Here is a 27,914-nt window from a genome sequence, read left to right on the forward strand (position 1 = left end):
AATGTACATCCAGTATGTCAGTGAGGACAAATATATCTTACAGTATTTGAAACTATATCAGTACCAAAATGTGCATGCAGTGTGTTGCTCCTTTGGCAGGTTAATTCGAATCCTGGTTTGTCCGATTACGTTTCTAGGTTTCTCATGACCGTTCATTTTATTTTCTCATGAGTTTCACCAACCGTCTGAGACCCTCATCACTTCTGGCTGTCATCCCACATAAGATGTCATAACGTGAATGTTGTTCATAGAAGCTTTACATTCCACTCACTTTCTTCACTTCAAGATTCACCCATCATGTTAAGGTTTATCATCCGCAGTAAATGTTTACTATCTATATTTTTGGTTTGCACCCAACACACAATGATGTGATTCAGATACTGCTCAAAGCTGTATTTATCTTGTACATTGTTGTCTGTATTTGGTAATTACCTGTTTAATTGCCTCTTCCTGGGGGCCGCATCTTGATAAACAGCAAACATTGGTGTAACGCCCACTCCTTCATAAAGTTTACTGTTTTTCACCAAGATGAGTTCAATAAAAACAGAGTGATGTCCCTTTGGTACCTGAATGGAGTGGCTGGAAAATCACTGCCAAGTGTCAATATCATTGGAATAAATCTATATGTTTTTTGACATGGTTCGTTCTTGCATGGCAGTGTTTCCTTGTGCTATGTCAAGGTGTGTTGTGTCGGACAGACATAGTGCAAACTTGAGTTATGGCTGATGTTTGAGATGAAGGCTTATAAAAGTTAGAGAGATGTTTCACAGTTATTTATGTGTTATGGTGATTACATGTAAACAATGTATGCATATAATGTGTCCGAAAACCCACATTACAAGGATAGCAACACATGACTTTTACACGGGAAAAGGGAGGTAACTCGTGGGTGAGTGTATTTTTACCTCCGCTTCGGGAACTTCAAGGGATTCAAGTGTTCCACTACCATTCAAAAAGAAAAGGGAGATAAGCAAAAGATCATGAGTCAGGATAAGTATAAAATATCAATTTTATTCAGAAAATTACATATTTACAAGGAGAGCAACACTTCATCCCAAGCTATTCCTGTATGTTATTACTAAATTTGTTAATTAAAGCTTTATTTATGTACTTGTCAGGATGCAGAGCTGGATGCGGTGAAGTCAGATGTGGAAATGCCTGATGATGTGCCGGTGTTTTCCATCCATGAAGCCACAGATGAGGAAATGTTCGGGGACAGTGACGATGAAAACAAAGGCAAGAAGAAGAAAACTGACCGAGTCAGACGTCAGAAGTTATCAGAAAGTAAGAAAGATAGTCAAAGAGATCACCCATCCTCTCCGGAACAGCCAACAGGAGGCAGACCTCGTTCTTCCTCGGGCACGCCTCTCACTGATGATGTGAGTACTATTTTCTGTTGTTCAGGGTAAATAGTGGATAGTAGGGGAGCTAGGCGGTGGGGTAGCCTAGTGGTTAATGTGTTTGCTGTTCATGTCAAAGACCTGGGTTCGATTCCCCACACGTGGATAGAAAGTGTGAAGCCCACTTCTGGTGACTCCCGCCATGATATTGCTGGAATATTGCTAAAAGCAGCGAAAAACTATACGCACTCACTCACTAGTGGTTATAGCCTTATCTTGTAACGCCAAAGAACAGGTTCATTTTCCCCTTCAGGAACATTGTCTGAAGCCCATTTCAGATATGCCCAGTTGTGACAAAACTGAAACCTTACACACTTACTCTTTCTTGGTTATTACCTATCTGCTTTTCCTCTTGTAGTTGTTCGTATTGCCCCGAGAGACAAAATAGATTCAGGGCCCCTGTTCTTGAAACTATCTTAGCCCTAGGATATCCTAATTTTGATCCTAGGGTCTGGGATAGGTGTCCTACCTTATTCTCAAAAAGTATCCTAGCGCTAGGATATCTTAACTTAGGACAAATACAAGGATAGGGTCTGACTTGTCTTAAATAAATTGTAGATGAAAACAATATGGCGTCGTACTTGTTTGTTCATGCAATGTCTATAAAAAGAATGCCGAAAGGATATATCGTAACCGGACTGCGCCCCTCGATTTATTCGATGATGTGGAGTTGGTTAATTGATACCGTCTGTCAAGGCGAGCGATTCAAGAGGTGATAGAGCTGTGTTGGCCCGAGCTAGAAAGAGCTACACTGCGTTCAAGAGCCCTAAACCCCGATCTTCAAGTACTAATAACCCTTAGATACCTACGGTCGCCATCTCGCTTGGGCTTGACATTTTGACGTATGCTCGGGGATTTCCCAAAAAGCTGTGACATCACATGGGAATCCCCTTCGCTTTTCTATCTCACCTACTGAAGAGCTCGCTATCCTAGCTGGGATCGGTAGCTCAAGTTGGGACAGGGATAAGATCGTTTCACGAATGAGTCTTATCCTAACGTTAGGATGTCCTAACTTCTGTCCTAACTAGTTAGGACCTGTCTTAGCTGGGACACTTCGAGAATAGGGGCCCTGGTGTCCTATGATGACTAATGAGGATGAAGAGATACGATGCAAGATAGACATGTACATTATCACGGTGTGCCACAGGGCACTCATAAAAATGTTTTTATGTGCCCTTTGGGATTTGAGCATATTAACACAAACAAACTTTGTTCATGTTTATCCAGTGTATGCTAGGAGTCAAAAGAGGTCAAAGAACACTTATGTTTGTTATTTTTTTACAAATTACATCTCTTGAACTCAGCATATCAAATTTGTTCAACCAATAACTTTACAATCATTTAATATGTTTTTCAGATTTGGGTAATGGCTACTTATTTTACAGGAGACAAGGTGTAATGAAAAGATTAATACAAATCTTGTATTTTTGTCAAGAATAATCTTTATTAATTGTTGTTCATCTGAAGTTAGGAGCTACAGTGAGGGCTATTGTTGAGCCTTGCTCACATTTCTTGGCTTGTTGTTAATGTGTCATGGCCGGTGTGAGCTGCAACACGCAGCCCTCCAACTATAGGTGTTTTTGAACATGTTTTAGTAGTATAAAGTCAACAACATAAACAGCTGTCAATTTTTTCCAGTTCTTACAATTTGTGAAGTATTTGTTTTGTAAGTGGTAAAATGTTCATGGTTCTTGAATTCTCCCTTCCTGATCTACAGGAAATCCTGGCACTGGTGATGGTGAAGAATCTCGACACAGGGGAGACAATCCCGCTCAACCAAGCTGAGGAACACCTACCTAAATGTCTGAATCCCCTTGACCTTCATATAGTCCAAAGAACCAAAGAATTCAGCACGTAAGTCTGGCACTTGCAATAGATAGGATAGGAACTAGGTGTCTGATTGATGGTGGTGGTCCCTGTTGGTCTTCAGGACAAAATGGGTTCCCATTCAGTGTTCTACGACCTGACCAGTGAGAATCGAGGATGGTTGTAGCCTCATGTTGACCACATATGTTGCAGACCAGAGCTTCAATGAGGGATGGGATATAGCCAGACTGGTAAAACCATAGGTGTTGAAATACTTAAATTTTCCCTTGCCCAAGGACAAATATACTTAAACATTCTAGTTGCTCAGGCTGATTTTCAGCTTGCCCTGCTAAATCAGAGAAAGGAAGAATCAACATACATGGCAATGATTCAAGTCATTTTCGTGGATTTGATTAGGGTTAAAGGGTTGTGGGGTAGCCTAGTGGTTAAAGCGTTGGCTCGTCACGCCGAAGACCCGGGTTTGATTCCCCACATGGGTACAATGTGTGAAGCCCATTTCTGGTGTCCCCCGCCGTGATGTTGCTGGAATATTGCTAAAAGCGCGTAAAACCAAACTCAGTCAGTCAGTGCTCCCTCATATAATGTCAGTGATTAGAGGTTGATTACACCATAGACTGACACACTTACAGTCAGAATTGACCCAGAGTGACGTGGCAAAGGCCTCTCATCAACTTTTCTCAAAAATCTCAGGGCCAGTTTTTGACAAAAGATTAAAGACTATAAATAGCATTTTGAAAACAAGCTGGGTAATCTCAAAACAATTGATTCCAGTTGTGTATATACCCAGTTGTGTATATGCCCACAGCAAGCACCTGTCTTGCATCCTGTTGTTGCATGTTTTAGTGATGGCCACAACGCAGGCACACAGTCCGATGAGGATGACAGGCTGTCCCAGGTCGGCTCGGTTGCACAGCTTGGGCAGGGAGCTAGGAGGAAAACGTAAGATTTTTACTGAACTGTGATGTTTTTCTCCATGATCCCTTTTTACAATATGTTTCATGCCATGTATTACCACCAATGGTATTCATTATTGTTCAAGTTCAACTTGTGGTTTGTCTAATTAAGATAGATATGATTTGGTCATTCGATCCTATCCCTCCCTCCCTCACTCACTCCTCACTCACTCACTCACTCACTCACTCACTCACTCACTCACTCACTCACTCACTCACTCACTCACTCACTCACTCACTCCTTGTCATGTATTGCTAAAATGGAATGTGAAATTAGGAAATGGGTAGGTCTTAAGAAAAAAAAAAACCCAGGTTCAATTCCCGACATGGGTACAATGTGTAAAGCCCATTTCTGGTGTCCCTCAGCATATGATAATCCTGGAATATTGCTAAAACCGGTGTAAAACTAAACTCACTCACCCACTCACTGTTAGACAATGATGGTAAAGTTGTTGTTAGGCATGTAAACGCTGAATAAAACCTGGTTTAGAATAGGCGGTGGGGTAGCCTAATGGTTAAAGCGTTGGCTAGTCACGCCAAAGACCGGGTTCGATCTTTCTGATGTGAAAGATGCTGATGACCTTGTGATGTTGCAGGAAGAAGCTGAGGCGGCTGTTTGGAAAGACCATCAGTAAAGTGAAGTCTGCTGCAGATCATGGTAAGTGGTATAGGGAAGGTTCTTCATTGCTACACCTGTATATTATCAATTGGATATATCAGTTAAATACAGTCCAGTATGATAATGAGAGGTGGTAGTGTGGCAGTGTTACATCATGCTCTATATCAACCACAGACACCTGTATCAGCCCACAGGCCGATCTGATTCCTTAAAAACTGTGAAGCCTAGAAAATGCCTGACTCTTGACTGAGCACGAATACTGTTCTTGGTAAGGCTGACGTTGACAAGTTGTAAATGAAACTACCAGGCATTGAGCTTGTCGAACATTTTTCATTCTCAATGATCTGAAAACACTTAATGCTAGTGTTAATGTAAGTGTTTCTTTGATGGAGTTCAATATGAGGACCAAAGTTAAAACAAATCCCCAGCACTCAAGTGCTTGTTAAAATTGTGAACTGCAATCCATCTGATCAGATACAGCAGGTTCATTTCGTTGCTAGGCACAACCAACACCATAACCAAATATTTATTATTCAATCATTTTTCTGAGTGTAATTTTGTCTCAGTATTATTCTTTTCTTGTCAGATTATTTCAATTATGTATCCAGCTATATTGGAACCGTGTACTGGAGCGGCGTTTATATAAGCCACTAGGCTTGTTCGCCTATCCAGGTTTCTGCATTGACGGAATAAAAATATGTTTAAACCAGATACAGCAGGCATGACATGGTAACCCATGTGTGGTATGTTGTTCTTGACGTCGACCACTGGATTGTGTAGCCCAAACTTGATTATTTACAGGCCACCACGATATACTTTCAATATTGCTGACTGCTATGTAGAACACCAACAAGCAAGCAAGTGTTGGCAGAGCTGTATCTCTTGACTGTAATTCAATGAAACTTACGTCACTTTGCTATGTGATAAATTTATTAACATAAATGCCCTTCTTGTCTAGGAGGCCCTCAACTCTGCAGCACAACATATTAGTGGTATTCAGCTTCTAATCAGTCATTTTCAGCATGGGAATTTACAATTACAATTGAATTACAAAAAGAGAACACCTGGCAAGAATTAAAACAAATGAGAATTACCTCCCCTTGACTTGTCACTACAGGGGGCGGTGGGGTAGCGTAGTGGTTAAAGCTTTCGTTCGTCATGCCGAAGACCCGGGTTCGATTCCCCACATGGGTACAATATGTGAAGCCCATTTCTGGTGTCCCCCGCCGTGATATAGCTGGAATATTGCTAAAAGTGGCATAAAACTAAAACTCACTCACTCACTGTCACTACAGTTTATCTCATTCAGAAAGCATTTTTTTGTAATTGACAAGTAAAATTATGATTGTTATATGGATAGGATAAAATGGGGAAAAGATTGTTTGCAATCATCCTAAGTCGTGTTCTTTGAATAAGGAGACTATTGAATTCATTGACTCAAGGCTTCTGTTGTTGCAGCTTTGTACGGTGATGAAGCTGGTATTGAAGCAGACTTCCCTTCAGATGATCAGATCTTTAAGGTATGGCACAAGTGATGTGAAAAAACAGCCTGTGTTTGATTTCTCTTATCTTTCCTTATCCTGACTCATGTATTTTTGCTTGTCTTCTTCTCCTTGCGAACGTTAGTGGAACACTTGAATCCCCTTTTTGAAGCTCCCTTCAAAAAAGCAGACGTAAAATCACTACTCACCAAGAGTTATCTCCCTTCCAGTTTTGGTGGGATGTGAATAAACAGCCTGTGTTTGATGTTTCCTGATTATATTTGTTTACAAGGACCATTTTGTGGTGATAATGCTGCCTCAAATGTTGCAACAGCACACAATGAGCAACACAGACATCTCAAAACTTGCCTGTGGCTTCACAAATTTCAGTCAGGATAAAGATTCTGAAATATCCCTAGCCTTTACCTGAAGTTTTGTTATTGTTTTTTTTTATACATACCTCCTGTTTCTGTAGATCATCAAGGAGTAAAGTTGTGAGTTACGAATTACACTGCATTAGATTAGTTAACTCATTCTATTTGGTTACAGTTTATCCCTGGATCTCGAACTCCTGAATCTCGAATCTTCTACGTATCTCAAACCTAATCTCCGGTCCCAACCTCTTCTTATATATATACTGAGTCCAAAAAAGAAACTTCACATTCTTTCTTCAGGGCACTATAAAAGAACAAGAGATGGTAAGATGGTTAAATTGTTATTTCATTGCTGAGATCTGTGTGATGTACTCGATACACTGACAGTGCCATAATCAGTTCCATTAGGCTACACCGCCGTTCCAAAACATGGGTATACAGAATGTCAAGTCACAAGAATAAAAATGCGAAATTTCTCAGTTCAATATCGTGTATGGCCGCCTCGCGCATTCACCACTGCCAAACACCGTCTCCTCATCGACTGCCTGATGCTTGTGAACACGTGGTTGGGGATTCTGTGCCATTGCTCTTGCAAGGCAGCCAAGTTCCTGCAAATTCTGAGGTTGGTTACTAAGACCACGAAGCCTTCTCCCAAGTGCATCCCAAACGTGCTCTATTGGATTAAGGTCAGGGGACCTTGGCCAGTCCATGACGTTGATTCCAGGGTTTTGAAGGAAGTTTCATGTCAACATCGCTGGTATGCAGCCAAGCATTATCATGCTGGAACTGTAGACCTGGGCCATGAGCCGCCATGAAAGTTTGCAGTAAGCAGCAGCTGTTCAGGGAAGTGAGCACCTGGTTGCAGTCTGTCGAGTACAGCAGCTACCGTGAGGTTTCCAGACTCTATACCTGCGATGACCGAGAATCAGAGGGTAAACATGGATTCATCGAAATCTTGATTCCAGGCTCTCTGGGTCCATTGAGGTGACGTTGGACGAGGCGTTGAATGGTCTTCAATATTGGCCCACAATATGGACGTCGAGAATGGAGATTGGCAGCCCGCGATTTCTGAATGGTCTGTAGGGGACACTCGACCTCTAGACATCTCAGCCCTGGTTCATGTAATTCGGCAGAAATCAGCAGTGGTGCCAGTTTGTTGTAGACCGCGATCCGACCTTGGCGTCCATACACAGTACATACGGCTGCATCCCATTGCTCTTGCGGCGTCAATAACTGATCTTCCCGCTTGCAACATGCCAATGGCACGCTCACGCTGCACATTTGACAATCGTGGCATTTCAAGTACCGTTAGAACTGTGGTTTAAGAGTGTTTTTTCAATTCTTGAGGCCAATGCAAACACGTGCATATGAAGAAAACATCGATGCGAAGATCACGTGATCGACTGCACGTGCAAAACCTGATTTGGCACTAACATCATTTGCACGACGAATGGATGGGTTTGAGTGAGTTTTGCTAACATTATTCTAGAGTCGAAAGATAGGGATCCCATTTCGGATACATAGATGTATCATCAGAGAAAAATTATTCATTACTTTTCAAGTTACATTTTGTGAAGTCTCTTTTTTTGACTCAGTATATTTATCATTATTTTTGTATTTATATCTCGAAGTTAGAGATTGACATACACACGATATCTCGAACCTGAAAATTAGTCCCAAGATCACGAAATCATATACATTTTGTATCTCAATCTCGAACTGTACTCCCCATAACAAACATTTTGGAGACATGTTCAATACGTTGTCAACAAACAATTAGTTGTATAAACAATTGCATTTACAAGGTTAAATAACGTGAGGATTAGTTAAATTGAGTTCACCGTGTCACTGCCACTTTGTTTTGACAATCATCTTTGAAGCTATGACACGTGAGCAGTTAACCAGCTTCATCCCCCGCTTCATCCACCGCTTGTGAAGCCCATTGCTGGTGTTCCCCGCCGTGATATTGCTGGAATATTGCTAAAAACGGCGTAAAACCATACTCAGTCAGTCAGTCATCCACCGCTTCATCTACCGCGCGTTGGTACATAAAAAAGACGGACCACTAAACATACAGATTAGGTAAACCGAGTTATCAGGCAATTTCAAGAAACAGAAATCCATCAGTGACTTTTTCCGTATATGAATTATTCCGCTTTTTGTATGACACTCCTTGTCACGTTATCAATATGGCTGCTGAACAGATGTACACTGTTGTGTACATTGTACATGTAATAAATTTTTAGAATACAGTTTTTATATTAACCATAATTTATGCTTTTAATTATGTATCTTGTGTATGATGGTTACTGTGAAAAGAATGAAAGAATGAAACTAGAGATTTTTTGTTTTCTACGTTGTCGTATACAAGTTCAATATATGGAGTACTGTACACAATGTGCATATATACAATGCATTTCAATCTCGAATCACACGATATCCCAAACCTGTCTTGATGGTCCCTTGGGGTCGAGATCCAGGGAGTTTACTGTAGTTTAATTGATATGACATTTTGCATATGTAAGCAAGTGAAATTTGAGGCAGTATTTTGAGGCAGTACATAGATTACATATTATGAGTCTTCTCCTTTGTTACTCTCCAGATCAAGGCATCCAGAAGCAACAAAGGACCATTTGACTTCTCCCAGCCGCGTGTGATGCAGGACCTCAGTGGAGAGCACAGTGTAAGGCACTCTCTACAACATACAGTCAGGACAGTAGACAGTAGTTGACTGCTACAGTAACCTGTAAAACACCTGATTCAGGCCAACAGTCACTCAGTGTGTCTTATGATGTTCCTGGTCTGTTCATAGCATACAGCTGTTGACTACCACAGCAGCTTAAACACATGAGTCAGGGTCTCACCTCTTTGTGCTATTCATAACACATTCAGTTGGGTATCCTAGGTGTGATGTAGGGCATCATTGTTAGTAGGAGCTAGTGGTGGTCCGATTAATTGAAATAATCGAAGATTGGTCGCAGTGACTAAACGACCAAGCAATCGATAATATTTTCTCATAATCGAACACAAACAATCCTGGAACACTTGTTTTCATAAACAATATTTTCACAAGGGTGGTTTTGTCTGTTACATTCCATAAGCACTACAAGTTTGTTTCAAGTCATAATTGAATTTACCATTAACGACTCTAAGAAATTTATGTTCCTGACATACTAGTCATCCTTTAAAGATGTGAAATTTTGCCAAAACAAACAAAAGAACTAATGTTTTTTCCTTATTTTTATATGTATTTTTTCGATGATTGATCAGTTGTAATGAACCAATCATCAATTATGAGATTTTAACCAATTCCCAACACTAGTAGGAGCAAATGCTGTCTTGAAACAAACCTTGTGCAGAGTTGCTTCCCTTGGGCAGACCAAAACCTATGATTGTAAGTTTGAATACAGGTTCATGCCTGTTGGTTCTAGACTTGTCAACACCATATCAATGCTCGTGGGTTTCATGAAAGTGGTAAATGTCTGAGACACACTTCACTTCTGATTTTCTTCCGAAACTGAAATACTGATCAAAGCAGCATTGAACAGAGCAAACTTGAATGCTAATACACCTACCAAAACTTATCTGTTTGCCCATAATTCCTTGTTATTCTGTTTCTTGTAAATGTTCAACTGCATTATGAAGAAACTTTGCTCTAGTTTCTACTGTTTACTAAAACTACCAAAACTCTTATGGCGAATAAGCCTGGACTTTTCAATGAACTTAATTCACTCACATCTGTCTCTATGTGAACAAATTTGAAAATTGTTAAAATTTTGACAAATATAGTGAGCAAGTCTTTTTCATATTTAAAGGATGTTATCTAACATGGCTTTATATGATGTCTCCTTTTTCAGGGTGCTATATGGACCATGAAGTTCTCTCCATGTGGAAGATTGTTGGTATGTAGATCTTAAAGATCAGTTTTTCAGTGAAAAATTTGCAGCTCACCTTTCTTCAGTATAGTTTGCACATGCGTGTGTGCATGAGTATGCGCGTGCATGCATGCGAGAGTGAGTGAGTGCATGGGAGAGAAACTACAGTATTACAGCTAAATGATGCTAGTCTGTATATACCTAAGCCTGGATTGACAAACCAGTGACTGATGTCATGAGCATATGGGATACATTAACAGGCATTTACCTGGAATCCTGTATTTGAGGGTCCCTGAGACTCATACTCTTAATTTTCAGGGGTCCCAGACACTTAAATATTATTATTAATACTGTTATTGTATTGTGTATCATGATCATCGCATTGTTGCAGTAATTAAATTGCAAATGATACCATAACCCAGCTAGTAGTAAACTCTGTGTTAACCCTGTAGATGTGCCAATAAATTTTGTTGTCTCCATTGTCAATTTTTATGTGTATAGGATGCAGGAATTTGCGTCCTGTAAATCCCTGATTAACATGTAATCAAACAAGTCAGTGATCCTGATTGCCCTAGCTATTTACTGGCTGTTGGAAGTAATGCTAGGTTGCGAGGGGCTTATATTTGTTATCACCTCCTGTGTGGACTTTATCAGTATTTTGGTGAATTTGCCATGTTACATGAAAATTTACTTGTAAGGCATGCTTCCTATCTAACACTTAAAATGCTTTCTCCCAGTAACTATGGAATCTAGTGTAAAACTTTACGTGCGTATATTTTTCCACAAAAAAGCAGTGCAAAGGAAAAAAATAATGTCATCATTGTCAGGGTTTGAAATACCCCATATATTAGCATGCCATGGCACGGTAAATTATAAATATCGAAATGGCACTGATAAAAATTTCTCGGTGCACCTATGGCACGCCTATTTTTTTTAGAGACATACCACACCTTTAGTCACTTAATAACCAAACAAAACACTTATGCAAATGACAACCAAGTAAAAACATTTATTGACTTTATCGCCCAGGAAATCACTGGAATGATGATGGCTCATGTAAAGAAATCTGGTTGTTGATTTTTCATTTAGAGTGTTGGGAGTACTGATAGTTCAGTTATTGAAGAGGAAATTATGTATGTTAGATTTATTTCTGAAAGGCACACCTAAAATATTTGCCTGGTGCCATAGGGCACACCTAAAATATTTGCCTGGTGCCATAGGGCACACTTAGAACAAAAAGTATTTCTATCCCTGATTGTGTTCTGGTAGGCATGGCAACTTCCTTTCTTTCTACAGGCAACTGGAGGCCAGGACTGTGTGCTAAGAATCTGGGTGTTAAGAAGTGCCTACAGTTACTTTGACGATATACGACAGCGGTATAGTGATGGTATGTATGTGACTTTATGTTTGATAAAGGTGTAAACCTTGGGTCATTGTATGAAAGTGCTGTGGCAGAATATCTCTTGGAACCTTTCTGTATCTAAATCTGTTATGTTATTGCATGCAGCTTTCTCCAGAGTAACAAATGTGCTGTGGGATCATGTCATCTTCAGCTGTTTACATGATGGCTTATTGCATAGACCCATTGATCAACGATATTGTATTGATGGTGAAATTTTCCTTACTTTGTTTTCGACCGCCTCCGTGGTGTAGTTGGTTAGAGCGGAAGGTTGCGGGTTCGATCCCCGACCACGTCAAACCAAAAGACGTTAAAATATGGTACTTGTTGGTCCCTGCCTGGCGCTCGGCATTAATGGGTACAAGGACTGGTCGGTTCGGAGTCAGTATAATGTGTCTGAGTAGGGTATTCATGCTTCACTGTGGCATGGTATCTCAGTGGGCTAGCACTATAAAACCAGCTTCAGTCTGGGCTAGTACCAGCAGCCGCACATACACATACACAAGCATGCACATCGTCATATGAGCGAAATATTCTCAAGTACGACATTAAACTCAATTTCACCTCACCTCACTTTGTTTTCAGTAGGGCTTACTAAGATCAATTTGTAATTGGCTAAGTGCTGAGTTATTGTATTGGTTCCTGAAGGTGCATATTTGGGAAATGTTAGTTACCTGACAGCAATCTTCTGTTTCTCAACATTGATGTTGTTATATTGCTTGTTGTATTGGAACTATGGGTGGAGTTGTTGATTGATCATGGAACTGTATCTCTCTCTCTGTGGCAGCCAACATCACACCAGCTCACTCACAGGAGAGTCTCAACACGCTGGGATCAGAAGCATCATCGTTGGGACCAGGGGTAGGTACAAGAGGCTCAAGGAGAAGAGACTTACTGCTGAGTATACGACATATGCCACATTGTCAGTTTGTATAGGTGTGATAGTTATACATGTATGTGCAAGAACATGGGTGAGTTTTATGCTCCATGGAAAAGAATTAAAGTGATATCATTTATGGGAGGGCTGAAAGTGGATTGATAACTGTGTTAGAACCTATACTAAAATGTCTTTCCCAATTCTAATGAAGTTGTTCATCCGTCCATCTTCCCTCACTTAGCAGCAGGACCCTTTCTGTCATGTTTCATGTATCCACAGGTTATTGATTTCACATCTGGTGAGACCCGTGAAGGTCTGGGTTAGAATATTGGCCTTCAGTAACCCATGCCTGTCGTAAGAGGTTAACGGGATCAGGTGGTCATGTTCGCTGACTTGGTTGACACATGTCATCGGTTCCCAATTGCACAGATCATGCTGTCGATCACTGGATTGTCTGGTCCAGACTCGATTATTTACAGACCGCCGCCATATAGCTGGAATATTGCTGAGTGCAGCATAAAACCAAACTCACTCACTCATATCTGGTGCAAACATGGACACTTTTTACTGGCATGAAGTAAAGCATGTGTAGAAATGAAAAAGTTTTCTCCTTTTTTGTCGTGAGTCTGTGTTGTAGTGTTTGCATAGTTAGGGCAGAAGCTTGCAGTTTTATGTAGGATCTCGGGGAAAATGTCTGCATGAACCAGGTGATGTCATGTTTTGACTTTGTTCTACAACTTGCAGTCAACCTACCATCCAGACGACGATACGAGGAACACGGACCCTTCTCAAAGAAGCCTTTCTGTACATATAGGGGCCACAGTGCTGACCTGCTCGATGTGTCATGGTCAAAGGTAAGTACTAACTCACCCAATATTGTAACCTGATTCATATGTCATGGTCAAAGGTAAGTACTAACTCACCCAATATTGTAACCTGATTCACATGTCATGGTCAAAGGTAAGTACTAACTCACCCAATATTGTAACCTGATTCATATGTCATGGTCTAAAGGGGTAGTGATAACGAAGGGTATCAGTTAGTCACATCGTGTAAGTTAATATTGAATCATTGTCTGTCGTGTTCCACCAAATATCTGTGAGCCTGGTCCAATCTGATTTAGTTGGGATGGCCATGATATGGTCGATTGACAAACGCTTGTGAATTTCACTGACAGGAGCCAGATTCATGTGGAAACTGATCAGTGTAATTATCTCTCTTATTATGGTTTTGGTTTTCTTTCTTTCCAGAATTACTTTATCTTGTCCTCCTCAATGGACAAGACAGTACGACTATGGCACATCTCACGAAGGGAATGCCTGTGTACCTTCCAACACATAGACTTTGTCACAGCTATTGTGTTTCATCCCAGGGTGAGTCACGCATCTTACAATTACATCTTGAAGAAATGAGGTGGATTGTCTCATCATAAGTGTCACTGCTTAGTCTAGTCTGATTAACTGTAGGAAACCTCTATCACCACCAAGTGGTAAGTTCCTCATTCTGCTATGTTTCTGTTACATACAAACAGTAAAGTCATTCCTGGGTAGCTTTTGCCTGACCTTGTACTCATTCCCCATTGTCCTTCCACACATATTATATTGTGCTTCAGCTACCTTTATAGTCTGTCTCGGGGGTCTGTCTCGGGGGTCTGTCTCAGGGGTCTGTCTCGGGGGTCTGTCTCACTGGAACATTGCTCAGTACATTAGGAAACAAATATTCAAGAAATACAGTATCGTACACCAGTGTGAGACCATCCTGGAATATAACCGTTCCAAACATGAGTCATAGACCACCTCTGTGTGAGCGAGTTTCGTTTTACACCGCTTTTAGCAATATTGCAGTAATATCAAGGCAGGGGAAACCGGAAATGGGCTTCACACATTGTACCCATGTGGTGAATCGAACCCGGGTCTTTGGCATGACAAACGAATGCTTTGACCACTAGGCTACACCATCGTCCCAGACCACCCTGGAAATAACACAGCGCCAAACAGAATGTGTGAAAGTATCCTTGTATGTTATATTGTATTACTGGATTACCTCATACATATACTGTGTTATTCTATAGATTCCAGGATACATTCTTATATTTGGTTCTATGTTATATGTATTCCAGGATGACCGTTATTTCTTGAGCGGATCACTCGATGGCAAGCTATAGATCCAGGGAACATTCCTGACAAGAAGGTAACACTGTATTCCATGAAGTATCTTGAGCGGATCCTGGATGGCAATCTCATCACCACCGCCAACTTCTGTCAGAGCGGCAAATATGCAGTGGTGGGGACATATGCAGTGGTGGGGACATACGACGGGAAGTGTATCTTCTACACCACAGAGGTAAGCCCCGGGGTGGTTGTCAGGGGATAAAGGTGCTGTAAGCTGAAGAAGACCAGTCAGTGGAAGGATGTTATGCTACACATTGTCAAAAACCCTTTTCTTAAATGAAAGTTTTGGTTGCCTGGTTGATAAAAGTCTTCCCCACACTCCATCAAGACTTAGTTTGGTTGATGGTAACGGACTGTAAACCCTATTCTAGGGGACGCCACTCTAAACTTTTGGTATCTTAATAACCACAACATTCATTAGAGCTTGCCCCCTCACCCATCAAAATGATGACTATAGACAATGAGTTCCAAGATATTTCAACATACAGTAACAGGGGTGGAAATAACCCATTGCCCGACGTCCGAGTCCAGTGTTTTTTTCTGTCGGCAAGCAAATTTGTATATCATGCTGTACCGGTGTCCAGTTTACTTTCCAATGTTAATTATGCTGTTTCTTTAAGAAATCAACAAGAAAATCGACCGGTATAGTGGAAAAATTATCAGGGCAAGTGATTTTACATGTGCCACTGTACCGGAGTACACTAGCAATTTTAAAGTTATTTCCATCCCTGAGTAACCTATGGTATAACAACTAATTGCAGTTGTTACAAGTATACCAACTAAAATATACAGGGATGAGAATTCCACGGATTTTATTGCGCTGGGGTCATTCTTGTGAATCATCTAAACCTGCAGCCCCCAAGACCCCAGCTCATTTTCCTCTTTGTTCAATTATACCCATTCTCATCCCTGAATATAGAGCAAGTATCTGGGATCGAAAATATATTTTGGAAATTGGAAGCCTGGAAATTGTAATGTTTCAAGCATCTCATTTGTAAACTAGCTCTGCTTCTCCTAGTGTTGACCCACCTTGATATTGCTGGAATATTGCTAATAGCGGCGTAAAACCATACTCACTCACTCTCCGAGTGTTGAACAAACCCCACTGTGCTTGTAAGTGCTTGATATATTGAGTTGAAAATATGGATGCTTGACAAGAAATAATCTAAACTGAAACTTAAGGTCAAGGTCGCTAAATGAAAAGTATTGAGGTTGCTTACCAGCCAGAATTGTCCCGCAGCAGTAGATGCTGGTGTCACAATGTGGAGGTGACAGTGTTCTTTTACTGTATTAATAAGAAAGGATATAATGCCGTATACGGGACTCCAGTGCTCGCCCAAGCGGAGAGAGTGACAAGTAAGGCTGGTCACATGACTGTTTTCGCGGGAAAAGGGCAAAAGGGAGGTAACTCGTGGGTGAGTGTATTTTTATGTCCGATTCAGGAACTTCAAGGGATTCAAGTGTTCCACTACCATTCAAAAAGGAAAGGGAGATAAGCAAAAGATCATGAGTCAGGATAAGTATAAAAATATCAATTTTACTTGAAAAATTACATAATTATCTTTCACTGCAGCAACTGAAGTACTTCACACAGATCCATGTACGGTCAACAAGAGGCCGCAACGCCCGAGGTCACAAGGTCACAGGCATAGAGCCGGTGCCAGGGGAATCCAAGGTGAATACCAGATGCTTTAAGTTACTAAATATGTGGAGATATGTTTGTAGAATCTGTGGGGCGGTGGGGTAGCCTAGAGGTTAAAGCGTTGTCTCGTCACGCCGAAGGCCCGGGTTCGATTCCCCACATGGGTACAATGTGTGAAGCCCATTTCTGGTGTCCCCCGCCGTGATATTGCTGGAATATTGCTAAAAGCGGCGTAAAACTAAACTCAGTCAGTCAGTCAGTCAGTAGACTCTGTTTCAATCTAGTTGCAGGTTATCTGAAGAGGTGAATCAACAGTGTACATGCTAAGTCTTTCGCAATAGGTTAACACATCCATTCATGTTTGAATACTGATAGTAATGTGATTTATAATAATATATGGAAATATGTTTGTATGGGGGATTGTATATTTCGTACTTTTTAGATTCTCAGGGATGTGAAGATATTATGTTGTGTTATGTGTCAACTACTGAATTAAAACGATATGTTAACCCAGAAATCTGCTTACATATACAGATAAATTCAGTTTGAAACTAACAAACAACAAAGAAATGTTATGAGTTACCAATTCTATTAGGTTTACAAATCAATTACAAATTACTTCAATACCTTGGCTTATGGCCACCCACCTCCACACATTCTGTCTGATCACGATCAGGATAGAAAGTGATTTTTGCAAGGTTAGTTATCTTGTCTTGGCTGCAGGCCAGACAGGGCCCTACAGGGGTGGTTGAACAACACAAAAACAAATTTTTACTTTTGTGAAAAACAAAATTTTCGAAATATAGTTACAACTGTTGGACTTTTTAATGGACATAAAAATGCGTATAAGCACCCCAAGCAGGACTCTCAGAATCAGCAACCTCTACAGGTTGGTGTGAGTTGTTAAAGCAATAACACCAGTGGTAATAGTATTCGCCCAGTAGCGACAGTAGTCAAGTTTCCTATATAGGGATCATCTGGATATCAGGGAGAAAGGATGATCTTCTCACAACTGCTGGTCTTGATGTAATGAGAGAGGACCGAGGCAGGCATGTGCCCACTTGTGTAGTCTTGAAAAATTTCCAGAATGTTCTATACTATAGTTAATTAATGTGTGTTGTCCCACAAGGTTCCAGTCTGTTCTGGGGCGGTGTGGGGTAGCCTAGTGGTTAAAACGTTCGCTTGTCATGCCGAAGACCCGGGTTTGATTCCTCACATGGGTACAATGTGTGAAGCCCATTTCTGGTGTCCAACTGCCGTGATATTGCGGGGATATTGCTAAAAGCGGTGTAATACTAAACTCACTCACTTACTTACTTCAGCCAGCTCTTGACCCCAATAGTATCTGAATATAGCAACTGACCGCCTTTGTGGTGTAGTGGTTAGAGCGTCCGCCCGGAGAGCGGAAGGTTGCAGGTTCGATCCCCGACCGCGTCATACCAAAAGACGTTAAAATATGGTACTTGTTTGTCCCTGCCTGGCGCTCGGCATTAATGGATACAACAAGGACTGGTCGGCTCGGAGTCAGTATAATGTGTCTGAGTGGGGTACTCATGCTTCACTGCGGCATGGTATCTCAGTGGGCTAGCACTATAAAACTATAAAAAAGTCTGGGCTAGTACAAGCAGCCTCACATACACATACACAAGCATGCACGTCGTTATGTGAGCGAAATATTCTCAAGCACGATGTAAAACCCAATTTCACCTCACCTCACCTGAATATAGCAACTGCCACACAACATCAGAGTCTAATACTGTTTAAATACAATGCAATATATGTCTGCTGAGTCACAACTGAAATTATGTAAACAACTCAAAAACAGTTAATAACTTGTTTAGACTGGTTCATGTCACTGTTCATCAGATGCTGGTGACATCAAATGATTCCCGTATCCGGCTGTACGATCTGGTCGACCTGACTCTGTCTATCAAGTACAAGGGAGGGACCAACACTTCCAGTCAGATCAAGGCTGGCTTCAGGTAACACCCATCACCTCTTATATTGATGTCCCCACCGTGATGTTGCTTGAATATTGTTTAAAGCGCGTAAAACCAAATTCAGTCAGTCGGTCAGTCTTATATTGATATTGTGGTGAACTGCATGTGTTCATTTCGGGGAGGGTTTTAGTTTGGTCCTTAAAGCTGCACTATAGGAATGTTCCATCTACATGTATATGGTAACAATGGAATCTGGACTTGTCAATCCAGTGATCAACAGCATGAGCATCGATCTATACAACTGGTTTGTCAACCAAGTCAGCGAGCATGACCACCGATCCCATTAGTCACCACTTGCAACAAGCATGGGTTGCTGAAGACCAAATCTAACCCAGATTTTCACAGGCTCGGAGAAAGGTTGGGGAGGGTGCAGTGTTGTTTCAGTTAGATGGTCATGCTGAAGGGATGATCCTTCCGTGAGAACAGTCCAAAGCTCCAGATAAACTCACCTGACCTAAATCACCAATATCTTAATACATTTTAAAATGCTTGTGTTCATAAACACATTAAGAAATTGAAATATTTACGCTTGCCACAGCCAAAAATTGTTTGCTGTAAAAATCACTGATGTGTGGCATAATATATTAATGCACATGTTCCAGGGAAACTTCAGTGTTCAGACACTGTTTGAGAGATATAGACTGTTGTATGTTGTGGAACAAAGGCTTACTATATGCAGCGTTTATTCCTGAAGCAGGATATTTACCATTCCAAAACACACTAGTCTTGTATCATCTATACCCCTGAATGATGATATGTCAACATCCATTGTGAGGACAATTTCACCAGAAACGATAACTCACGTATAAGTCTGAATGTGGAGGAATATGTAGGAATGAAATCAAGTGGTTACACAGACTAATTATTCAAGGACCATAGGGATGTCAGGGGCAGCCTTTGCTCGTCATGCCGAAGGCCCGGCTTTGATTCCCCACATGGGTACAATGTGTGAAGCCCATTTCTGGTGTCCCCCGTCTGATGTTCCTGGAATATTGCTAAAAGCAGCGTGAAACTGAACTCACTCACTCGCCCCATGCGGATGTCAAGCCTGACATGGGCTGATGTGAAACTCAACACTTCCCAGTAAGTATATGGCTGTCTGTCCTTTCAGTCCGAGTGGCAAGCACATCATCTGTGGGTCTGAGGATCACTTCATCTATGTGTGGAAGACACACCATGAGTTCAAGTTCTCCTCAGCCAGGAGAGATCGGAGTGACTACTGGGAAGCCATCAAAGGTTAGTGACAACCAACAGGCTCCCAAACACAGGGACCTAGCAGGGGTGGAAATAACTTTAAAATTGCTAGTGTACTCCGGTACAGTGACACATGTAAAATCACTTGCCCTGATAATTTTTCCGCTATACAAGCCGTTTTCTTGTTGATTTTTTAAATAAATAACATAATTAATATTGGAAAGTCAACTGGACTCCGGTACAGTGTGATATACAAATTTGCTTGCTCAACAGAAAAAAACACTGGACTCGGGCGTCGGGCAATGGGTTATTTCCACCCCTGCCTAAGTGGAAACTTTAATAGGATTTGGTTTGTTTGTCTGTTTAATGCCACACTCAGCAATATTCCAGCTGTGTCGTGGATGTGTATAATAAATAATGGAGTCCTGACCAGACAATCCAGTGATCAACCTTATCTACACAGTTAGGATATGATGACGTGTCAACCAAGTAGTGTTGGGAATTGGCTAAAAGCTCATAATTGATGATTGGTTTATTACCACCGATCAATCATCGAAAATAATTGGTTAGCGTCATTTATGAAATTTGTTAATGCACAAAAAATAATGAAAAACAAAAAGGTAGTTATTTTGGGGGTTTGGGCAAAATTTCACATCTTTAAAGTATGACTAGTATGTTAGGAACATAAATTTCTTGGTGTCTTTAAGATAAATTCAATAATGACTTGGAACGCTTGTAGTGCTTATGAAATGTAACAGACAAAACCAACCTTTGAAAAATATTGTTGATGAAAACAAGTGTTCCAGAATTGTTTGTGTTCGATTATGAGAAAACATGATCGATTGCTTGGTCGTTTAGTCACTGCGACCAATCTTCGATTATTTCAATTAATCGGATCACCACTACAACCAAGTCAGCAAGCCTGACCATCTAATCCTGTTACTCGCCTCTCGCTACAGGTATGGGTTTGCTGAAGACCAATTCAAGATCGGAGCAATAGAATAGACTCAGTATATAAGTATATTTTTTAGCATTTTTTATCTGACATTTTCATTGTTTTCAGTTCACAATGCTGTAGTGACAGCTGCCATATTTGCACCCAATCCGTCCCACTTTTTCAAGAAGAAGCAACTAGAGGGAGCCGAGAAAAGCCAAGAATCTGAAGAACAAAGGGAGATAATCGTGTCAGCTGATTTTACTGGAGCCATCAAGATTATGACCAACTCGCCATGTTTGTGATACTTGAATGTATTCCTACCTTTAGTCAACATTGAGCAATAAACAAGACATTGCATCACCAGTGTGACCTATGGTGTATTGAAAGATGTAGAAGATGTGTGTCAAGGGTGCAGTATTCCTGTACAGTCTACAGATTCAGCCTGCTTGAGTTCATGGTGACAGGATTAGCTCCAGGAGTCACAGCAAAGCTTTACTGATGTGGTTGGAAGAATGTTTCAGAAGCAGAACTTGACAACACTGGTGACAGTTTGTTGTATTGAAAGATGTAGAAGATGTGTGTCCAGGGTGCAGTATTCCTGTACAGTCTACAGATTCAGCCTGCTTGAGTTCATGGTGACAGGATTAGCTCCAGGAGTCACAGCAAAGCTTTACTGATGTGGTTGGAAGAATGTTTCAGAAACAGAACTTGACAACACTGGTGACAGTTTGTTGGTAACCTTGATACCAGTTCCAAAATGGCGTGTGATCTTTCAACTTATGTTTCTTTCTGTAGAGATTCTTGTTATCACTCATACAGACAGATGAGACCAGGGTGAGGGGTAGCATTGTGGTAGAGGTGGTCATCCTGCACAGACAACCCGAGTTTGATCCTCTATGTTGTGTTGCTAGCAATCTCACAGTTACAAGTGACGTAAATCCACTGATGAACTGACAATCCTCGGATAGGGTTTTGCCTAAGTAGGGGTCTCACTGGGCCAGAACTGTGTTCACACAGAATGTTCATATGTATTTTGACCACATCTGAATGTTGCCAGTAGACTTCTGTGTCAGACAGATCAGTTGTATCACACAATCTTGTGTGAATTAACCCTGAGTCATGTCATTACTAGATGTCGAAACATGGATCTTTGTCTTCGAAATATGCAACTCATTGGTTCTTCACCATCCAAAAGTCTACATGTTCGGACAACAGCAATACTATTAGAAACCAGTCTTTTACGCTGATACGATACCTCTGAAGATCTGATGATACTCCATATAAGGTTATGTACCCTGTTGGGGCTACTTAGCCTCAGTGAAGGATGTTCCTGAACCAGAAATAAATGTTTTGATAGTTTGGCTTCCTTCTTTGAATGGGAAATTTTGATATTATTAAAGTAAAGATCACAAATAATTATTAGCTTGATCTCCTGTTTTCAGGGGTGATGGGTAGCCAAGTGGTTAAAGCGTTCACTCGTCATGCTGAAGACCAGGGTTCGATTCCCCACATGGGTACTATGTGTGAAGCCCATTTCTGGTGTCCCCCGCCGTGATATTGATGGAATATTGCTAAACATGACATGAAGCTAAACTCACTCACTTCTGTTTTGAGTTGAGTTGCCATGATGCCCCAAACAACCAAGTGTATTCAACAATCGCAACTATATATAGGTCTGGCCTTAATAATATGCTTTTAAAACAGGTCAATTCAGATTGTTTTTTTGCGTGAAAGAAATTGGACATGCTGATCTAGTTGGTTGACACACAATATACAAATTTCGGACTTTATTAATGGTCTGCTTCTGTGCTATGTGCAGGACACTGTTTTGTTTTTAATCACCGCTCACCAGTGATGTGAAATATGTTCATTTCTTTTAGACATTTTTGCTCAAAGTTACATCTCCGATATTTATCAATAATCAACAGTTAACGATTATCGATCTCTGTGATCTATGTCAACAGCCACTCTATAGAGATGTCAATACTGATTATCTTATAAGAAAGTTAATTCGAGTCAACCTTGTATGGAGGTGTCAAGTGATCTGCGGGTTGAGAGGTTACATAAAGAAAAGGTCTGTTTTTAATAAGATTGGGTCAACAGACCTATTCGGTGCCAAATTCTTAACTTGTTGATGTATGGTTGTACAAATGAGCCCCAGTCTTTTAATCATAATAACACAATGAACTGTTATATACCAGCTGGTCTGTTGTTATCAACCTACACAGTTTTAAACACGTTTTGTTTCCACTGTTACCTGTTTTTACCCATTTTAACCCATTTTTACACTTTCAGGGTTTACCAGTTGGTAAATGTGGGCTGTTTGATTAGATCTTTGCATAATTTGTCTGTTTCATGTGGATGAGTTTTGAGATGTCAGTCTTCTTTCTGAATGTGAATAGTCATTTCAAGAAGACTTTCTGCTGAACAGGACGTCCATACAAGATATCTTTGGGGACGAATATCTGTGATGATTTAGATTATGTACTTTCATGAAATACATTGAGAAAGTAATCAGCAAGCCTCCTCTCCTCTCCTCTCCTCCTCTCCTCTCCTCTCCTCTCCTCCTCTTCCCCTCCCCTCCTCTCTGCACCCCTTTCTTCCTCCCTCCCTTCCTCTCCTAGCCACACCCCTTGCTTCCCCTCCACACCCTCTCCTTGCCTCCACACCCCTTTCCTCCTCCCTCCTTCCTCTCCTAGCCACACCCCTTGCTTCCCCTCCAACCCCTCCCTTCATCTCTTCCCCTCCCTCCTCTCCACACCCCTTTCTTCCTCTCCTAGCCACACCCTTTGCTTCCCTCCACGCCCCTCTCCTCTCCTCTCCACCCCTTTCCTCCTCTCCTAGCCACACCCCTTGCTTCCCTCCAACCCCTCTCTTCATCTCTTCCCTCCCCTCCCTCCTCTCCACACCCCTTTCTTCCTCTCCTAGCCACACCCTTTGCTTCCCCTCCACACCCCTCTCCTCGCCTCTCTCTCCTTCCCCACCCCTTTCCTCCTCCCTCCCTTCCTCTCCTAGCCACACCCCTTGCCTCCCCTCCACACCCCTTCTCTCCTCTCCTCTTTTCTCCTCTAAAATTTCTCTCCTCCTGTCTCCCGTAATAGCACTGCTTTTTTGTTTGCATTTGTAACTTACTGAATATGTTCTTTTCATATTCATGCAAGATACAGAAATTATATATACTTCACTTACTTGTACCAAGAATTTATAAGTCTCAGTACTGACTCAGAAGGTTTCCCTGATACAACCTTCCATGGAGATGTCTTTAGATCTTAACGCAGAGAGGTGTCATATCAAAGTAAAATCGAAAGAGCTCCTATTTGTGAAATTGCATGTCACAGAACTCCAAGTTGAAATCCCCACATACATTATTTGCCATTGATCTCCTTTAATACCGGGCCGGCGGGGTAGCCTAATGGTTAAAGCGTTGGCTTGTCACGCCGAAGACCCGGGTTCGAATCCCCACATGGGCACAATGTGTGAAGCCCATTTCTGGTGTTCCCCACTGTGATGTTGCTGGAATATTGCTAAAAGCAGCGTAAAACCAAACTCAGTCAATCAGTCCTTTAATACCAAGCTACCTATAAGTTTTAATAGGGCACAGTATTTAGGCTGAAGGTGTACATGATAGTCCTCATTATGTTGTATATAATGTATATTTCCTACAGACAATAGGGCTATGTAGGAAGTGGCACTTATTTTACAGATCCTCAAAATATCAATTTCCTTTCAAAGTGAACACATTATTGCATGCCTTACATTATTTGCTCCATTATTTTTAATCCAGTAGATACTTGTTTTCATGGAGTGATAAAGAATCTGTCTTTCAGTATTTATGTTCCATTCTTTACTGCAGTCATATTACTAGTATTAGTATAATTATTATTATTATTATTATCTTTATATCAAAGTGTATAAATATAATGTTATTTTCATTTGTTTGAAATCATGTGGATCACACCAGCTGGCTGTTATTCATAGAAATACTAAACATTGGGCTCAGTATTGAGGTGGGGCATTGTACATATGTAGTGGGGGAAGTAAGACATGTTATTATCTGGTCATTGTACAAGAAAATCAAACAAGACAGCAATGACACATGTTTTCAGTGTTAGGATATACTATTGGTTTAGTCACTTATCTGTACCCCCTAGCCAAGGGGGGCGGTGGGGTAGCCTAGTGGTTAAAGCATTGGCTCCTCATGCCGAAGACCCAGGTTCGATTCCCCACATGGGTACAATGTCTGAAACCCATTTCTGGTTTCTCTTACAGGGATATTGCTAAAAGTGGTGTAAAACCAAACTCACTTATAGCCAAGGTTTTAGTTCATTTAGTTTCATCTCCATCATTGTATCTCTGACAATGTCTAGTATTTTGTTTAACATATATCACAAGTTTTCAGGTTTCGAAGGGCTCTCATTATGTTGAATACGGTAGTTACAATATACCCATCCATTGTTCTCCATGTGACCACATTCCTGCATTCCCCCATTAAGCAGTGTATAATCTCATTCTATAGCAGTACACAGTGGTCATTAATCCTGGCAGCACTGGGAATATTAACTCATATTGATTAGGAAATAACTGTAAATGGACAAAAGGTTTTACCGTTTTCAAGTCTGTAGTTTGTATTACAGACCTGATCATACAGAAGCTGTACCGCAACATAGATCTAGAACCTTGCTGTAAGGACAATAGGGGTGTTTGGTAGCCTAGTGATTAAAGTGTCTGCTCGTCACACCGAACACCAGGGTTTGTTTCCCCACATCAGTAAAAAGTGTGAAACCCATTTCTACTGTCCCAGATATTGCTGGAATATTGCTAAAAGCAGCGTAAAACAATTTGTGGCCCTATTCATCTTTCTGAAGGCAGCTGATAATATATAGTCATAATGCATAGCCATGGTACTAAGTTGCCATGGTTACACATTGCATTGGTTTTCATTTTTTGACCTGTTGGGAATATTGTGTCAAATAAGCTGAATTACATGTTCACATCAGTCCCAAAGGGTATTCATACAATATTGGTGGATATAGATCTGGGAGCCGTTGTACAAAACAATCTTAGCACTAAGACTACTTCAAGTCTATGTTATGGTATGGGAGTTTCGGTCACCTTAGCACTAAGATCGCTTTGCACAACTGCACCCAGATCTCCTTAAGTTTTAACATTAGATAACCCACAATTGTAACTACGGACAAAACTGAGTCTCCAGCACTGAAGATATCAACCTTAGTACTATTCTGATTGGTCAGTCGTGGGATTCACATCACAGTGAAACTCTGCTTATAACAGCCAATGCGGAGGCTAACTCACTCCCAGTGGAAGAAGGTTTTTACACTTGAAAGGCTTTTTGACTGGTTCTTATTGGTCTTTTGTATCAGTGTCATTTGAATCTGAGGAGATTGTGTTTCTGTTTTTATGATAGAATAATTTGCTGCTTTCCAAACTTTAGGAATTCATTTCTCTCTCTTCTACTTACGATAAGGGGTGGTGGGGTTGCCTAGCAGTCAAAGCGTTCGCCATTGTCACGCCCGAAGACCCAGGTTCGATTCCCACATGGGTACAATGTGTTAAGCCCATTTCTGGCATCCCCGATGTGATATTGCTGGATAATGGCTAAAAGCGGTGTAAAACCACACTCTCTTTCTTTATGAAGACAATCCAGGTTGTTACAAACAGTATCATAATACGCTTTAATGTCATTTGCAGATATATTTTTTTGCAGATTTAAGGAATTAGTGAATGTAAATATTTGTAAGAAATTCTATGTATTTATTTATGTACATCCATTCATTCATATATATTTTCTAATTGGTGACATACCGGCTCAGCAGAACTTAAGTTAGTGAAAAGATGCTGGTATGTTATTGTATTTTCCATCAGGAGCATTGTTGTAGGAAAGTAGCATTCCAACAACACTAGTAGTTCTGTATACACAACCGTCCTGTAACCATGCACATGGTAGTATGTGCTCGGATATGTGTTATATGTTCTGGGTTTCTGGAGATTCTGTAGCTAATTCCTGCCTCCCTTTCATGTTCTTCCCAGAAAATGGTTAGCGTCATGGTTAAAGCGTTCATTACACAGAAGCCATGGGTTTGATTCCCCACATGGATACAATGTTTGATGCCAATTGGATGTAGGTACCACCAAGAAAAGTCATGAGTACATAAAATACATGTATTTCGTGTACCGGTTTTAGTCTTGTTGAGCACCTACTGTGGGAAAATGTGAGGGGGGGGAAATTGTCCAAGGCCTGTTAATTATTATTCTCAGTTGGTGTAAGAACATTTAACATTGTATTTAATATATTCATGATATTTGTGTCCTCAAAAAGTGTAAAGAATTCAGAGTTTTTAAAGTTTTCAACCAAATATTTTGATGTACATGAAGGTGAATGATTTATGGACTGCTGGTATGAAAAATGTCAAATACTGCAATGTGTGCTGAAATAATGCTTGTAAAATCAGCTCTTACTTTTAGTACTTATTTGATCCATTGAAACAAAATGTTTCCAAGGATGCCATTGTTAGCAGTATGGAGTTCTACACCATGAACTGTGGCACCTATTACACCATGGCAACATGTCATCCCCTATTGGAATGTGAAGGGTAGGCAGTAAATGCACCAATTCATAATTTTGTGCCATTATAGGGAAAAGTTCAAACTGAAAGTTTACCATAGGCATTATCTTATATTTGGTGAGACGAAGTCCAGTGCTTCATTTCACTAGTGAAAAGTATGCATATTTTCATTTTATAGAAATAAAATGTCAAGAAATATGTTGAAGTTGTGTTGTGAATGGTTTATATTGAGATAAAAAAATGTATACTGGAGAAACACACATGGCTTTGTTTACAAAACTTACTCAGAGAAATACAGGAGTGAGTGAGTGAGTGAGATTAGTTTTATGCCGCACTCAACAATATTCCAGCCACATGGGTGGCGGTCTGTTAATAATTGAGTCTGGACCAGATAATCCAGTGATCAACAGCATGGGGATCGATCTACGCAATTGCTATATGATGATGTGTCAACCAAGTCCATGAGCCCGACGGTCAAGTCAGCTCTTATGACAAGCATGGGTTACTGAAGATCAATTTTAACCCGGATCTTCACGAGTGAGAAATACAGGAACCAGGACCATTAATGCAATGACATATTT

At 40.8% G+C, this 27,914-nt stretch overlaps 1 protein-coding gene across 1 annotated transcript in view; it reads left to right on the forward strand.

The window, feature by feature from the left end:
• The window catches only part of LOC124285319 (WD repeat-containing protein 44-like), a 47,508-nt gene extending 19,977 nt beyond the window's left edge, over window positions 1-27,531 (forward strand). Inside the window, 17 exon segments of the mRNA XM_046721528.1 lie at window positions 1,119-1,379; window positions 3,118-3,254; window positions 4,071-4,166; window positions 4,777-4,838; window positions 6,258-6,319; window positions 9,257-9,337; window positions 10,512-10,556; window positions 11,826-11,916; window positions 12,716-12,793; window positions 13,550-13,659; window positions 14,056-14,178; window positions 14,925-14,972; window positions 14,975-15,148; window positions 16,550-16,651; window positions 18,485-18,600; window positions 19,730-19,854; window positions 20,876-27,531. Of these exon segments, the coding sequence (XP_046577484.1) occupies window positions 1,119-1,379; window positions 3,118-3,254; window positions 4,071-4,166; window positions 4,777-4,838; window positions 6,258-6,319; window positions 9,257-9,337; window positions 10,512-10,556; window positions 11,826-11,916; window positions 12,716-12,793; window positions 13,550-13,659; window positions 14,056-14,178; window positions 14,925-14,972; window positions 14,975-15,148; window positions 16,550-16,651; window positions 18,485-18,600; window positions 19,730-19,854; window positions 20,876-21,051 (1,887 nt within the window). The 3' untranslated portion in view covers window positions 21,052-27,531.
• The last annotated feature ends 383 nt before the right edge of the window (window positions 27,532-27,914 follow it).

The sequence above is a fragment of the Haliotis rubra genome, unplaced genomic scaffold, assembly GCF_003918875.1.
Source record: "Haliotis rubra isolate DU_JTF1 unplaced genomic scaffold, ASM391887v1 Scf359, whole genome shotgun sequence".
Classification (NCBI taxonomy): domain Eukaryota; kingdom Metazoa; phylum Mollusca; class Gastropoda; order Lepetellida; family Haliotidae; genus Haliotis; species Haliotis rubra.